The sequence below is a fragment of the Bos grunniens genome, chromosome 22, assembly GCF_055505025.1.
Source record: "Bos grunniens cultivar Pamir isolate PY7600 chromosome 22, Bosgru_T2T1.0, whole genome shotgun sequence".
Classification (NCBI taxonomy): domain Eukaryota; kingdom Metazoa; phylum Chordata; class Mammalia; order Artiodactyla; family Bovidae; genus Bos; species Bos grunniens.
Window position 1 is genome coordinate 1,779,585 of NC_141186.1, and position 14,808 is coordinate 1,794,392.

At 38.1% G+C, this 14,808-nt stretch overlaps 1 protein-coding gene across 7 annotated transcripts in view; it reads right to left on the bottom strand.

Annotated features, from left to right (window-relative positions):
* Positions 1-266: 266 nt before the first annotated feature.
* The window catches only part of NEK10 (NIMA related kinase 10), a 267,626-nt gene continuing 253,084 nt past the window's right edge, over positions 267-14,808 (bottom strand). For all 7 annotated transcript variants that reach the window (XR_015150824.1, XM_086365568.1, XM_086365564.1 and 4 more), the window contains 4 exons: positions 10,722-10,830; positions 7,808-7,860; positions 7,669-7,724; positions 267-810 (listed from right to left, as the gene is read on the bottom strand). Coding sequence is in view for 6 of the 7 variants with exons in the window: in XM_086365568.1 (XP_086221694.1) it covers positions 762-810; positions 7,669-7,724; positions 7,808-7,860; positions 10,722-10,830 (267 nt within the window). In the remaining variant the exon portion in view is untranslated. The remainder of the gene's footprint in view (positions 811-7,668; positions 7,725-7,807; positions 7,861-10,721; positions 10,831-14,808) is intronic.

A 14,808-nucleotide genomic window follows, 5' to 3' on the forward strand; every position in this document is an offset into this window, starting at 1 on the left:
GTGTGATTAGCAGCAAAGCATTAGCCTAATCTAAACCTCCGTCTTACCCCTACACACACACACACACACACACACACACACACACACTGTACATCCATACATTCTATTGGTCTAACTTAAATCTGACAATCTGACAGGTATTCCCAGAGGTTGTGCAAGGTCACAAATACTGTCCACACTATATCACGGTTTAAGATCACTAGCACCCACATGGTTAAGGGAAAAGCAATCCTTTCAGTAAAACAAACAAATAAAACTACACAATATTTCAATCACATATTCTGAATTTCTTTTACCATTAAAAAATTGATGGATACAGTGAATTACCCAATATTACTGTTCTGAGTTCTATAATTTTCTTTATCTAAAACTATACATAGAAAGCTAGATGCCTTTAAACATAGTTTTAGCAATTCTAAGTAAAAAGTATTTCTTTGAAAAATATGTCATTTTTTTGTTTTCTTTTTAACTTGGAGGAAAGTCCTGCAAGGAGCGAGTTTTCTTCTCATAGATGAATTCTGCAGCAGTCTCTCCCAGGAGTACACTGGAAGCCCCGCTATCCTGTATCTGTGTATCCCAAGGATGGAGCCTCGTAGCCCTGGATCTCTAGAAAGAGGCCCTGCGGGCACTGTGGCATATTGGTCTTTTCTCTTCCATACTCTTGGAGTATCACCCAATCCTTGGGCATCTTGCCAGTAGAGGCTTCAGTCCAGAACTTGACCTTCACTGGGAAAACCAGGTCCGTTTAAAGTGCAGCACGTTCATCTTTTGGTTGGATAATTCTTGGTCCCCCATGGATAGGAGTGATACCTAGAACATTCAGAAGTAGAAAGTGTTCTCTACAATCTCAAATATTTTAGTTCACACATTCAATTTCAAAAGCAGTAGCTCAGGTATACAAGTAAATAAATGAATAAAATGGTGATTCTAAGCATAAAATGGGGAGATTTTTAGAAAGCTGCCTTTTGCTTAAGTTCAGTGCTGACACTGTCTTTCTCAAATTATAAGTTTAATAGTAACTGATAACTCTATAGTGGAAAAATTAAAGCCTATCCCAAGTAGCTTGTACATTTAATGCCTATTTTAAAGCAAAGCAAGTTGAATCAATAATTTCTTTTTACCACAACACATATTTCATTGTTAAAAAATAAAATATTAATGTGTGCTGTGCTGTGTTGGGCTCAGTCACTCAGTCATGTCCAAATATTGGTAATCCCATGGACTGTAACCTGCCAGGACCTGAATGATATGCTCATTCTCTATTCACCCACAAAACTGAACAGTTTTACTCTCATAACAACAGTGATATAATTAAGGCAAGCTAGATGGTATCATTCTGGTGAGAAAGCTAAATATTAATGTGTGTAAAATATATTTTTGTGCAATATATTATACAAAGATGGGCACAATAAAGGACAGAAATGGTATGGATCTAACAGATGCAGAAGATATTAAGAAGAAGTGACAAGAATACATGGAAGACCTATACGAACAAAAAGATCTTAATGACCCAGATAATCAAGATAGTGTGACCACTCACCTAGAGCCAGACAACCTGGAGTATGAAGTTGAGTGTGCCTTAGGAAGCATTACTATGAACAAAGCTAGTGGAAGTGATGGAATTCCAGCTGAGCTATGTCAAATTCTAAAATATGATGTTGTGAAAGTACTGCATTCAATATGCCAGGAAATTTGGAAAATTCAGCAGTGGTCATAGTACTGGAAAAGGTCAGTTTTCATTCCAATCTAAAGAAGGGCAATGCCAAAGAATGTTCAAACTACCATACAATTGTGCTCATTTCACAATCTGGCAAGATAATGCTCAAAATCTTTCAAGCTAGGCTTCAACAGTACATGAAACCAACAATTTCCAGATGTTCAAGCTGGGTTTAGAAAAGGCAGAGAAACCAGAGATCAAAATGCCAGCATCTTTTGGATCATAGAAAAAGGAAGAGAATTCTAGAAAAACATCTACTTCTGCTTCATTGACTATGCTAAAGTCTTTGACTGTGTGGATCACATCAAACTGCGGAAAATTCTTAAAAGAGATGGGAATACCAGACCACTTTACTTGCCTCCTGAGAAAACTGTTTGCAGGTCAAGAAGCAACAATTAGAACCAGACGTGGAACAACAGACTGGTTCAAAATTGGGAAAAGAATATATTAAGGCTTTATATTGTCACCCTGGTTATTTAGCTTACATGCAGAGTACATGATGCAAAATGCTGGGCTGAATGAATCAGAAGCTGGAATCAAGATTGCTGAGAGAAATATCAATAACCTAAGATATGAAGATAACACGACCCCAGAGGCAGAAAGGGAAGAACTAAAGAGATGGGGAAAAATAGAAACAGTGACAGACTTTATTTTCTTGGACTCCAAAATCGCTGTAGACAGAGAATACAGTCATGAAACAGAAAGATACTTGCTAAGAAGAAAAGCTATGACAAACCTAGACAGTGTATTAAAAAGCAGAGACATCACTTTACTGACAAAGGTCTGTATAGTCAAAGCTATGATTTTTCCAGTAGTCATGTATGGATTGGACCATAAAGAAGGCTGAGTGCCAAAGAATTTATGCTTTCAAACTGTGGTACTGGAGAAGACTCTTGAGAACCCCTTGGACAGGAAGGAGATCAAGCCAGTCAGTCCTAAAGGAAACCAACCCTGAATATTCATTGGAAGGACTGATGTTGAAGCTGCAGCTGCAATACTTTGGCCACCTGATACAAAGAGCCAACTCATTGGAAAAGACCCTGATACTGAGAAATATTGAAGGCAAGATGAGAAGGGGACAACAGCAGATGAGATGGTTGGATGGCACCACCAATTCAATGGATGTGAGTTTGAGCAAACTCCAGGAGATGGTGATGGACAGGGAAGCCTGGCATGCTGCAGTCCATGAGGTCACAAAGAGTTGGACACAACTGAGCAATTGAATAACAGAAATATATTTAATCATACAACCCTGCAAGTGAGCACAAATAGAGCCCTCCTAGGGCTTTCCTGGGTTTTCCTGGTGGCTCAGATGATAAAGAATCTGCCTGTAGTGCAGGAGACCCAGGTTCAATCCCTGGGTTGGGAAGATCCCCTGGAGAAGGGAATGGCTACCCACTCCAGTATTCTTGCCTGGAGAATTCCATGGACATAGGAGACTGGTGGGCTACAGTCCATGGGGTTGCAAAGAGTTGGACATGACTGAGCGACCAACACTTTTCACTTTCACTTTTCAAGGCTGGCCCAGTTTGTTTTGACCTTGTTTTATTTTCATTGCACTCTCAACTCAGTCCTACTTCCCCTCCCCAAATCCCTCATTTGGGCTAGGGCTCCCTGCTGCTGTCTCTGTTATCTCTTTAACTAATGCAGCATGCTGTGCCTGAGACATTCTTCCTACCCTCTGCCCAAGAAGCCTCACCATTATTTAAACACTTCTATGTATCTTCCCCAAAGAGAGCTAGTAGCTAGATAATGGCCTTCTGAGACTTTCAGGTTGAGAATGGCATCTCTCTGTTTCTAACTAAACATGAACCCTGTAATCTAAGCTGCTACGTGCCATATCTTGGCTTAGTGCTTTAATTGCTGTCTGCATGCTTTGTAGACATATGTATAGGTCTGACTGACAGTCTTAAGTTGTAAACTTGAATAATACAGGGCTTATGTATGTAATTCTCTCTGTATGACAATTAATCAAGATCACTTAATAACATTTTGCAGTGGTGACCATGATGAAGATTAAGATGATGATAACAACAGCCGATCTGAGTAGATACTGGTGGAGTAGTTAAAACAATGTTTCATTTTTCAAACCACATTCTAAGGAAGGCTATCTTAACTTGTGTTCCAGGTAAAATATGAAGAATCACTAGGGTAAACAAGATAAACAGACTTCTTTCCTATAGCATATCTCAAAGTCTTCAATATAGTCATGTGTGTCAACATTCTCCCAAAACAGAAAAATGTACATTCAGGATTTCCCAAATATATTTGGTCATGAAACTTTATTTCTCAGGGAACAAATATTGTCATCTTTGATAATACTGCATGTTTACAAAACCTATTTGGGAAAAGAGACTCTACTGATTCTAAGTATTGGTTCTAATTACCTCTACATGTTCTGTGATATTTAGCACCCACTACCCTTTGAGTCAGGGTTTCTTTGATAGTTGGTAAAGAATCTAAGACCCCAGTTCAATTCCTGGGTCATGAAGATCCGCTAGAGAAGGGATAGGCTATCCACTCCAGTATTCTTGGCCTTCCCTTGTGGCTCAGCTGGTAAAGAATCTGCCTGCAATTGGGCCCAGCTGGTAAAGAATCTGCCTGCGATGGGGGAGACCTGGCTTGGATCCCTGGGTTGGGAAGATCTCCTGGAGAAGGGAGAGGCTACCCACTCCAGTACTCTGGCCTGGGGAATTCCACGGACTGTATAGTTCATGGGGTTGCAGAGTCGCACACAACTGAGCTACTTTCACTCTCACCCTTTGACTATGGAAAAATCAGGACTGCCACAGCTAATTTGATTCATATTTGGAATTATGAGCACTTTCAGTTTATGAAGTGTTAGGTCTTTCCATGTGGAGCCTGACGTATTTCTTGGAAATTAATTGGGAATATCAGTAAACAAGTAATGGTGTTAAGCACAACTCAGGGTTATTTTTACTAGTAAAGCATGAAAACTCTTTCCCCCAATTATATATTCTATCACTGCTATTAGAAACTGAAAAGGGAGTATCATGGTTATACAGATTTCTGAGTGAATGATTCATTTTAATTTGGAGCATTTTAAGAAAATTTGATGTCATTTCCATCATATCTTGCTTTAACTTGATCATTTAAATATCTTTGTATTCTAGTCACAATTCCAAAAATAACCACAAATAACTTTTCACCTTTGTTATCAGGTATCTTAATATCTGGACTTCCCTGGTAGCTCACCTGGTAAAGAATCTGCCTGCAATGCAGGGGACCCCAGTTTGATTCCTGGGTCAGGAAGATCCCCTGGAGAAGGGATAGGATACCCACTCCCGTATTCTTGGGCATCCCTAGTGGCTCAGATGGCAAAGAATCCACCTGCAATGTGGGAGACCTGGATTCAGTCCCTGGGTTTGGAAGATCCCCTGGAGGAGGGAGTTGAAATTCACACCACTATTCCTGCCTGGAGAATCCCCATGGACAGAGAAGCCTGGTGGGCTGCAGTCCATGGGGTCTCAAAGAGTCGGACACAAGTGAGTGACTAAATACAGCATAGCATCTTATCGTCTATTTACCATAAGAAGAAAATCTACAATTTCTTTTAGTACAGGAATGTGTCTTTAGAAGTAGAAGTAATGCTTGATTTTTTAGAAAATTGTTTATTTATTTATTGGCTGTGCTGGTCTTCGTTGCTATACACAGACTTTCTCTAGTTGCGGCGAGTGGGGGCTACTCTCTAGTTGCGGTGTGCAGTGTTCTCATTGCGGTGGCTTCTCTGGTTGCAGAGCACAGGCTCCAGGGCATGTGGGCTTCAGTAGCTGTGGCAGGCAGGCTTAGTTGCCCTGTGGCATGGGGAGTCTTCCCAAGCCAGGGACTGAACCTGGGTTCCCTGCGTAGGTAGGCAGATTCACAACCGCTGGATCACCAGGAAAGTCCCAATGTTTCATTTTTTTAAAAACTTAATAATAGTAGAATTGAAAAGGATAAAAATAAATTTTAAAATAAGACTGAAATTATTCTAAAAAAAGAAAAGATAAGAGCTCTTGTAAGAGCTTTCCTAAGTTCCTGACACACCTGGTTTTTCATTATATTTAGTTGACTTCCTACAAAAATTTGAAGTATTCATTGCCCATGATCCTGAGTCTTTGAGAAAATGCAGATTTAAAAAGTGATTAGTATAACTTTTGCCCCATTACAAGCCGAGGGCACTTGAAATAATAAGCTGCCAAGCGTAAAGAATGGAGACATTTGTATTATCCATGGAAGGCTGGGTGTACTCAGATCAAGAGGAAAGAAAGAAAATTCAAAATCCCTCCAGAAATGGGAGGAGGTGAGTGATTATGGATATGGTGATTTCTATCAACAGTATACCTTTGGTAAATAAGAATAACTCATCATTTCTCTGCAGTTTCAAATCATAACAGATCTAAATGTACAAAGATAGTATTTTGGAGATATATTATCAAGCCAAAAGAGCAAGCAGGTGAATAATTTTATCTGTGATTCACAGAGCAATTCATTGAAACAGGGAGGGAAAAAAGGTTGGAGACTGAACCTTAAAAATGAATCTAATTTCCATATAATGATCTTGATAGTATGTTCTTGAGACCTCTTTCTCTTTCCATGGCTAACAGTTATCTTTGGGGAAGATTTCTAGAATAATTTAAATAGTGGTCACCAGATAGCTTCATTAGCTAGACAGGAAGGCAGTTCATCCAGGTAGAAAGGGCTAGATAGGGAAAATAAACTCCAGAGAACCATGCCTCCTAAAGCAGTTTTGGTCATATAGGACATGTAAGTGGTTACTCATGGTCCAATGTGGTGATTCTGTTATGAGTGGCCAGCTCATGTACAGCAGACAAAATCAGGGTCCATACCCCCACATTCAAAGTACTTCAGTACACCCATGGCAGATTCATATTGATGTATGGCAAAACCAATACAATATTGTAAACTAATTAGCCTCCAATTAAAATAAATAAATTTATATTTTAAAAAAAGTACTTCAAACATGACAACCTGGTGCCCAATTCCCAACACCTGAATTTCTTTTCCTGAGGATTTCTCTGACCTCTAGAATCTACTGTGTCCACCTTTACAGAAGGCCAGAAATGCCAGGTAACTAACATCTCCTGGGGGAAAAGTACTCAGAAAATGACTAACAGAAATTAGAGATAAATACCAGCCCAGCTTCCTCAGTCCACGAGTGGGAGAACTGAAGCACATGTTCCCCACTGGCTCTCAGATTTCCGCAGTGTGATCAAGCTCCACATACCACAATGGTAACTTGCTTGAAAATGAAGGCTTTATTGAATTATTTCTTCAATCCCCTAGCAGAGTTTCTTGGGATTGCCTCTCAAATAAACTAACTGTACTCAAATCTTTTTGCCCGAAACTGTGCCCAACAGTAAAACTGCAGAAATCCAGAGCTGAATGAAATTGATAGAGTATATTTTTAGAGCACCAATGATGATTATTTTAGAAGATAACACACAGCCCCAGTAAATTGAAGTTTCTTATTTAGGGTAAGCAAAAAGGAACACATAACAACAAATCCTTCTCCCACAAACATTTCTTAAATTCACCAGAAGTGATTCTTTGTTAGGTGGATTTTCCCCCTTGCATTCTATACAAATAATGGATAGGTTTTAGTTATGGAAATTTGAGTTTACAGCTCTTCCAATATGGGACAAATGTTTAATTTTTTTAAAATGTAGAAATACTTTTCGATTTCATTATGTTCATTTTTTATGGGAGTAAATTACTACTAAGCTATCACTCTTTTCCAACTAAGAATACAGCAGCTGCACCCATACAAAAGATGGGGAACATACATTCTACCCACGGTTGTATCATTCTGAGCCAAGCTATTTTACAAAAGTGTTTAAAATAAAAGGTGGGGGTGGGACCTCTGGAATCAAGGCTAGAGAAATTAAATCCAGTGTTCTATATTGAACTTTCACATTTCTAGATCTCACCTGTTAGAAGTAAAATTGTAATAGCCACTTTCCTCTAAGACTTCTTCAATCACAGTCTAAAGTTGAAAAAAAAAATCAGGTTAGTATTGAATTAAAAACAACAAAATAAAATCATTCAGAGGCAGTGCAAAAACCTCACCTGCATCTGTTCATATGTTATCCCCTCCTCCAAATCAAAGCTAGAGGGTAGACCTGGAAACAGATAAATTATGAAAAGTCTGACATTTGGTTCATGTTTTCTTCAGTTGTACTGGCAATTAGAACTCATGTGTAATGAAAACAGGTCAGTTCCTTAGTGATGAAAATTAGTACTTACAAACACATTCTAAATTATCTTGGCTTTTAGGGTGGTGATCACAAAATAATACACAAGATTTACAGGAATTGCTCATGGTGTAAATTGGCCAATTAAGTTAGGGGTGTGTGTGTGTGTTAAGGACAGGTGAAAAGTGATTCTAAGCATAAATTTCCTGATAAGCAAAAAAAAAAAAAAAAATTAAGAAACTCTCCTCAATCCATCAGCAAAAAGAGTAGATATGTTCTAGAAAGAGAATAAATTCTCAGAGGAAGGCAGAAATAGCCAGTGGACTATGTCAAAGATCTGACCATTTCCTATGGTTCCCAGTAGGAAAATACATTTGAAATTGGAGGATAATAATTCTTTTGAGGTTTGGCATGAGTATGATACACCAGCACGTTGACCTACCCCAACACCACCCAAAGTAATATTGACCAGTTTCCACTCCAGTCAATCCACACTTACTCATGTGGACGCCTGGGAGTTCCCCTGCCACTTAGGAGAGAGAAAAGTGATTGAAGATTAAGAGGATGCATGAAGATGTGAGTCCTGGCAGCTTGGTTTTCAAGTCCAGCTTAGAGGCATTGCCCAAAGTGCTCCTTGGTTCTGCTCTCTTTGCTTTTGCCCTTCTGCCATGACAAGGGACACAGCTGGTCTGCTCTGGGGTGAGGCGTCCAGCTTCTGGAACAGCCTGTTAACTCCCTCTCAGGCCACTGAGAGATTTTCAGCAGAGCTCCTCACTCAGCAGGTCTGCTGTGGTAAGAAGTCTGGTCTGTGACTGACCAACATGCCCTGAAGGATGCTTGTAAAAGCAGATGACTTCAGTTAGTATGATCATCTCTAGGCCCATCCATGTTGCTGTAAATGGCAATATTTTATTCCTCTTTATAAGTAATATTCCATTGTATGTATGTATGCATATGTATATATATATACATGTACATATATATACATATATGTGTGTGTATATATATATATATATATACATATACATATATGTATGCTGGTGATGGACAGGGAGGCCTGGCATGCTGCAATTCATGGGTTTGCAAAGAGTCGGACACGACTGAGCGACTGAACTGAACTGAACTGATATATATATATACCATATCATACTAAATTAAGTAAGTCAGAAACACAAATTTTATGTATCACTTATATGTGGAATCTAAAAAATAATACAAATGAACTTATTTACAAAACAGAAACAGACTCATAGACATACAAAACAAGCCTCTGGTTACCAAAGGGGAAAGAAAGGGGGATGTATTAGGCATATGGGATTAATAGATACATAGTGACCCAGTGTTAGTCACTAGTCATGCCTGACTCTTTGCGACCCATGAACTGCAGCCCACCAGGCTCCTCTGTCCGTGGCATTTTCCAGGCAAGGATACTGGAGCGGTTTGCCATTTCCTTCTCCAGGGGATCTTCCCAACCTAGGGATAGAACCTGGGTCTCCTGCACTGCAGGAGATTCTTAACCTCCTGCAGTTAATTTTTAACTGCAGATTCTTAACCAGCTGAGCTACCAGGGAAGCTCCCATACATGCTACTATATAAAAAGAATAATAATGATTTACTGCATAGCACTGGGATATTCCGTATCTCGTAATAACTTTTAATGGAAAAGGAAAAGAATCTGAAAAGATTATATATATATATATCTGAACCACTTTTCTATATCCCTGAAAATAATGCAATATTATAAATTAACTGTAGTTCAATTAAAAATAAATAAAAGCAAAAAATTTTAGATAACAGTTTATTTTGATCTTAGAGATTTCTCAGGGACTATTTTAAATGAAATTCTACCAACCCAGGTTAGCTTTATCCCAGGAGTCCAAGACTTAGGGCAAGTTTGCTAATTAATACATGACATGATTTGCCTAAATTAGGCAACAACAAAAGCACAGCAGACTTGAAGATTCTTTTTGCCTAAGGAAATGGAAAGTTTTCATTTAACCATATAAGCCTCATGTCTGTCTGCCCTACTGAGAGATATAACTATAGTTTACAGGGATTCAAAAATTACTTAGGAATTCTGTAATCTCGGAGTAGCTTGCAGATCTCTTCTGGAGGTCAAATATCCCAGGAAGGTCCTTATGCTGAGTCCCTATATACTGGCTAAGCATATTTTTATATAGTTACACTGATCCTTCCTATGATCCTAAAACGTAGGTATCATTTTTATTCCCATTTTATAGGCAAAAAACCTGGGATTCAATGAGGTCAAATAATTTTCTCAAGATCAGTTACTAAGTGGTTTACCTGAGATTTGAATGTAGGCATCCAGGTTTACAGAATACGTGCTTTTAATCCCTATGTTATATTGCCTCCCTACGTGAAATTTTTACACACACACACACACACAAATCAAATACATATGATTTGGATTCTTCAGATGAGTTTCAAATTTTCTGTTTTATTCAAATTCTTTATATCTGCTTTTTATGTCCCTGGATCCTTTGGGCATTTGATTTCCCATCATCAGATACAAAGAAATTCAATTTACCCACACAGATTCTGTTCGCTTATGGTATTAATAAATGATGGAGGAAGCTGTCACAAGTGGGTAAAATAACTCTGAGGGAATTTCTAGATTCCTACTGTATGTCCCTTCCAACTATCACTGCAGATAATCAAAATAAGCTCTCTTTTCATTTTAAGTTGAAGATAACCTTGTAAGGATAGCTGTTGATCCAAATAACCTATTCCTTCATGAAAGCCAGATTTCCTGTGTTGAAGACAGTTACCTGTTGGGTCATTTGAGGACAGGCTGTTTCCACCCAATGAATGATGCAATAAGTGGTAATCTGCTGTGAAAAAGTTGGGTTCAATTGGTTCTGGAGATCCTTGAGATAACTGGAACAGAAAAGGCAAAATTACTCTTTTTTCACATTCAGAGTCACATGACATGAAACCTCTGTATGTGTCTCTGCTCAGAAAAGTTAGTGCTCTTCAGTTGTCAATCCCTGTCTACAGATAAAGACCCATCTTCTTCCTTTCAAAAGAACTTATAAATTAGGGGCAGGCAAATTACAGTGAAAGCAAGCAAACAATTCCTGGTAACGTGAAAAAAAATACTCTATAGCTTTATGAGAACAAAATAAAAATATAGAAAAATAATGGCATGGGCCTGGGATATCAGAATGTTATTTTTATCAGGCATAGGAGGAAAAAGCTACAATCATTTGACAAAACATTATTTTTAGCTCAAATCATCCCTTTTCATGCATATGCTTTGAATAATGCCTTCGTGTTTGATCAAAGCAAACATGTTTCTTAACACATTTTCCTAAATTACCATTAATTTTCATCTCCAAACATTAATTCCCAACACTGTAAAGGGAAGAGTAATTCACTAAATGTCAGAACTTACTGTTCCAATTATTTAATACCCTTTTGTAAAGCTGAACTTTTTAAATGGAACTTTCAAAATCATTTCACCTTTAATTCCAACCAGCACTTGAGCTGGCCAACTTTTTGTGCCTATGTAAAACAATATATTTTCAACATGTTGATTCATAGTAATAAACCAGAAACAAAAGGCACAATTTAGACTACGCAATAGTATTTACCTTGTATTCACAAACTCTCTCCATGAATTAAAATATATCACTGTTCAATCACTTGAAAAAATCTTTTGGCAGTTCACAAATAGGTTCACTCTTGAGCCAACAATCCCAGTCTTGGCTACACTCACATGAGAGAAATGAGTACTTCTGTTCATCAAAAGACATGTACAAGAATGTTCATAGCATATTTATTCATAATAATAAAAAACTGGAAAAACCTCAATGTCCATGGACAGAGGACAGATAAATATATTGTGGTGTGCTTATCCAATGGAATTTTGTCAAACATGAAAAATAACATGCTATGAATATGCACAGCAAGATGGATAAGTGTTGAGAAAATAAGCCAGACACAAAAGGATATACAGTGTATATCTTCACTTACACATATTTGCACAGCCAAAACATCTAACCAATGGTGACAGAGATCAGGACAATGAGTACCTTGTAGCAGGTGGTAGGGTTTGACTGGGAAAGGTGGGCAGGAGCCTTCTTCTCGACTGGAAATGTACTATGTATTAATGCGGTTGGTTGTCACGTGGGTGAGTATATATGTAAAAGTTCATGGAGCTGTATATGTACTTCACTGTATACATTTTGCATTTTATTGTGGTGGTGGTGCTGTTGTTCAGTCGCTGAGTCATGTCTGACTCTTTGTGACTCCGTGGACTATAGCAAGCCAGGCTCCTCTGTCCTCCACTATTTCTGAGTTTGCTCAGATTCATGTCCATTGAGCCAATGATGTTATATTACCATCTCACCCTCTGCCAAACCCTTCTCCTTTTGCCTTCAATGTTTCCCAGCATCAGGGTCTTTTCAAATGAGTTGGCTCTTTGCGTCAGGTGATCAAAGTATTGGAGATTCAGCTTCAGCAACAGCCCTTCCAATGCATATTCAAGATTGGATTTACTTTAGGATTGACTGGTTTGATCTCCCTGAAGTCCAAGAGACTCTCAAGAGTCCCTTGCATTTTATATCTTAATATAAACATGTTGTATTAACAACTGATAATGATTCCATTAATGTGCATTGGATATTTATAAATACAAATCATTTTTGAGTTTTCCAGTTTCTAAATTGACAATAAATGCTACATTTTAGAAAAACATGTGAATCATCCTTTTTCAATCTTAGAAATTTATTTTCCCTACTTTAGTGACAACTGATAAAATTAATAACTATCTGTTATAACAGTGTAATGAAGGAAGATTTGATGGTTATTCACTTAATAAATGTCTCATCAGTGCTGTTAGGAGGTAATGTAGATAGTCTTAAGCATTCTGTAGTTCTTTTATTCAAGCTAGTAGATTACTTCAACTGAACTTCTTAATATGCCTTGTAATGCTGAAAATGCAGAGAAGGCATCCCACTCCAGTACTCTTGCCTGGAAAATCCCATGGACGGAGGAGCCTGGTAGGCTGCAGTCCATGGGGTCACTAGGAGTCGGACACGACTGAAGTGACTTAGCAGCAGCAGCAGCAGCAGCAATGCTGAAAATGATTTCCTGGTATTATCTTCCAAGTGACTTCAGATGGAATTGTTTTCCATATGGCTGAGCATAGAAGTAATTTGGCTGCCTGGAATTTTCATCCCAAATATTTCTTAGAAAGCTTATTTAAAGTCTACTTAATTATTAAGTAAATACCTTGGAATCCTAAAGATTTCACAGGAGGAAGATGCTTAAAGCTGCACAGTAGTATATGTGAATTGTGGCCTGTAGAGGTCGAGAGAGTCATTTTAAGATGACTGGACATGTCTTTATCATCGATTTAAACCTTGAAGAAAGCATTTCAGGTTTCCAGTGCCTGTGTTCCACTAACTGTCTCCTTCAGCCTAAGAACTGTGAATTCTCAAAAGGATGGGCCCATGGAAGAAGCCAAGGATTAAAATTCCTTAGGCTTGTGTTTGAGCCCCAGATACATTTATTTTTATTCTAGAAACTTTCCAGAACTTCTTTTTGCAGTTTAGTATTTTGACATATACTCTTTCAGCAAATCTTTTTTGCCCCTTACTATGTTGTGATGTGAGAAGGTTTTGCAAATCAGAGATGTAAACCTTTCAATTCACATACAATATGATCTTCCCAGCTTGTTAGCACCATGCAGGGCAACATAGAGGACACAGAATTCATCTGGCCCTCATGAGACTTGCAAGTGAACTGGGAAAACAGGCTAATGTACGTAAAATAATGAGGCAATGAATTAAATAATGAAGTATGAAATGGGGCGGTGAGACCTAACTTTACACAAACAAAGATGCCTTGTGAAGACCAGTATGGTTTTCAGAAGATCTGGAGAGGAAACACTAAAGCTGAACCACAAAGGCTGGATTTGGGTTGGATGCAAGGAAACCAAGTGATCATTCCAGGTGAGAGGAACTTGACGGCAAAGGCTGGGCATATTAATGGCAAGTGATAAAGGGTTATGACATTAGGCCATGTTATGGAGGCACTGCTTATTTAAGATGAAGAGAGGAAAATGAGTGCTATTCATTAATTCAGAGATTATTCTTTATTTAATTTTTTTCATTTTTAAACTAAAAAAATGTTTGCTGTGGGTTTGTCATATATAGCTTTTATTATGTTGAGGTATGTTCCTTCTATTCCTGCTTTCTGGAGGGTTTTTATCATAAATGGATGCTGAATTTTGTCAAAGGCTTTCTCTGCATCTATTGAGATAATCATATGGCTTTTATTTTTCCATTTGTTAATGTGGTGTATTACACTGATTGATTAGCGGATATTGAAGAATCCTTGTATCCCTGGGGATACAAGCCCATTTGGTCATGATGTATGATCTTTTTAATGTATTGTTGGATTCTGATTGCTAGAATTTTGTTAAGGATTTTTGCATCTATGTTCATCAGTGATATTGGCCTGTAGTTTTCTTTTTTGTGAGATATTTGTCAGGTTTTGGTATTAGGGTGATGGTGGCCTCATAGAATGAGTTTGGAAGTTTACCTTCCTCTGCAATTTTCTGGAAGAGTTTGAGTAGGATAGGTGTTAGCTTTTCTCTAAATTTTTGGTAGAATTCATCTGTGAAGCCATCTGGTCCTGGGATTTTGTTTGCTGGAAGATTTCTGATTACTGTTTCAATTCCCATGTTTGTGATGGGTCTGTTAAGATTTTCTATTTCTTCCTGATTCAGGTTTGGAAAGTTGTACTATTCTAAGAATTTGTCCATTTCTTCCAAGTTGTCCATTTTATTGGTATATAATTGCTGATAGTAGTCTCTTATGATCCTTTGAATTTCTGTGTTGTCTGTTG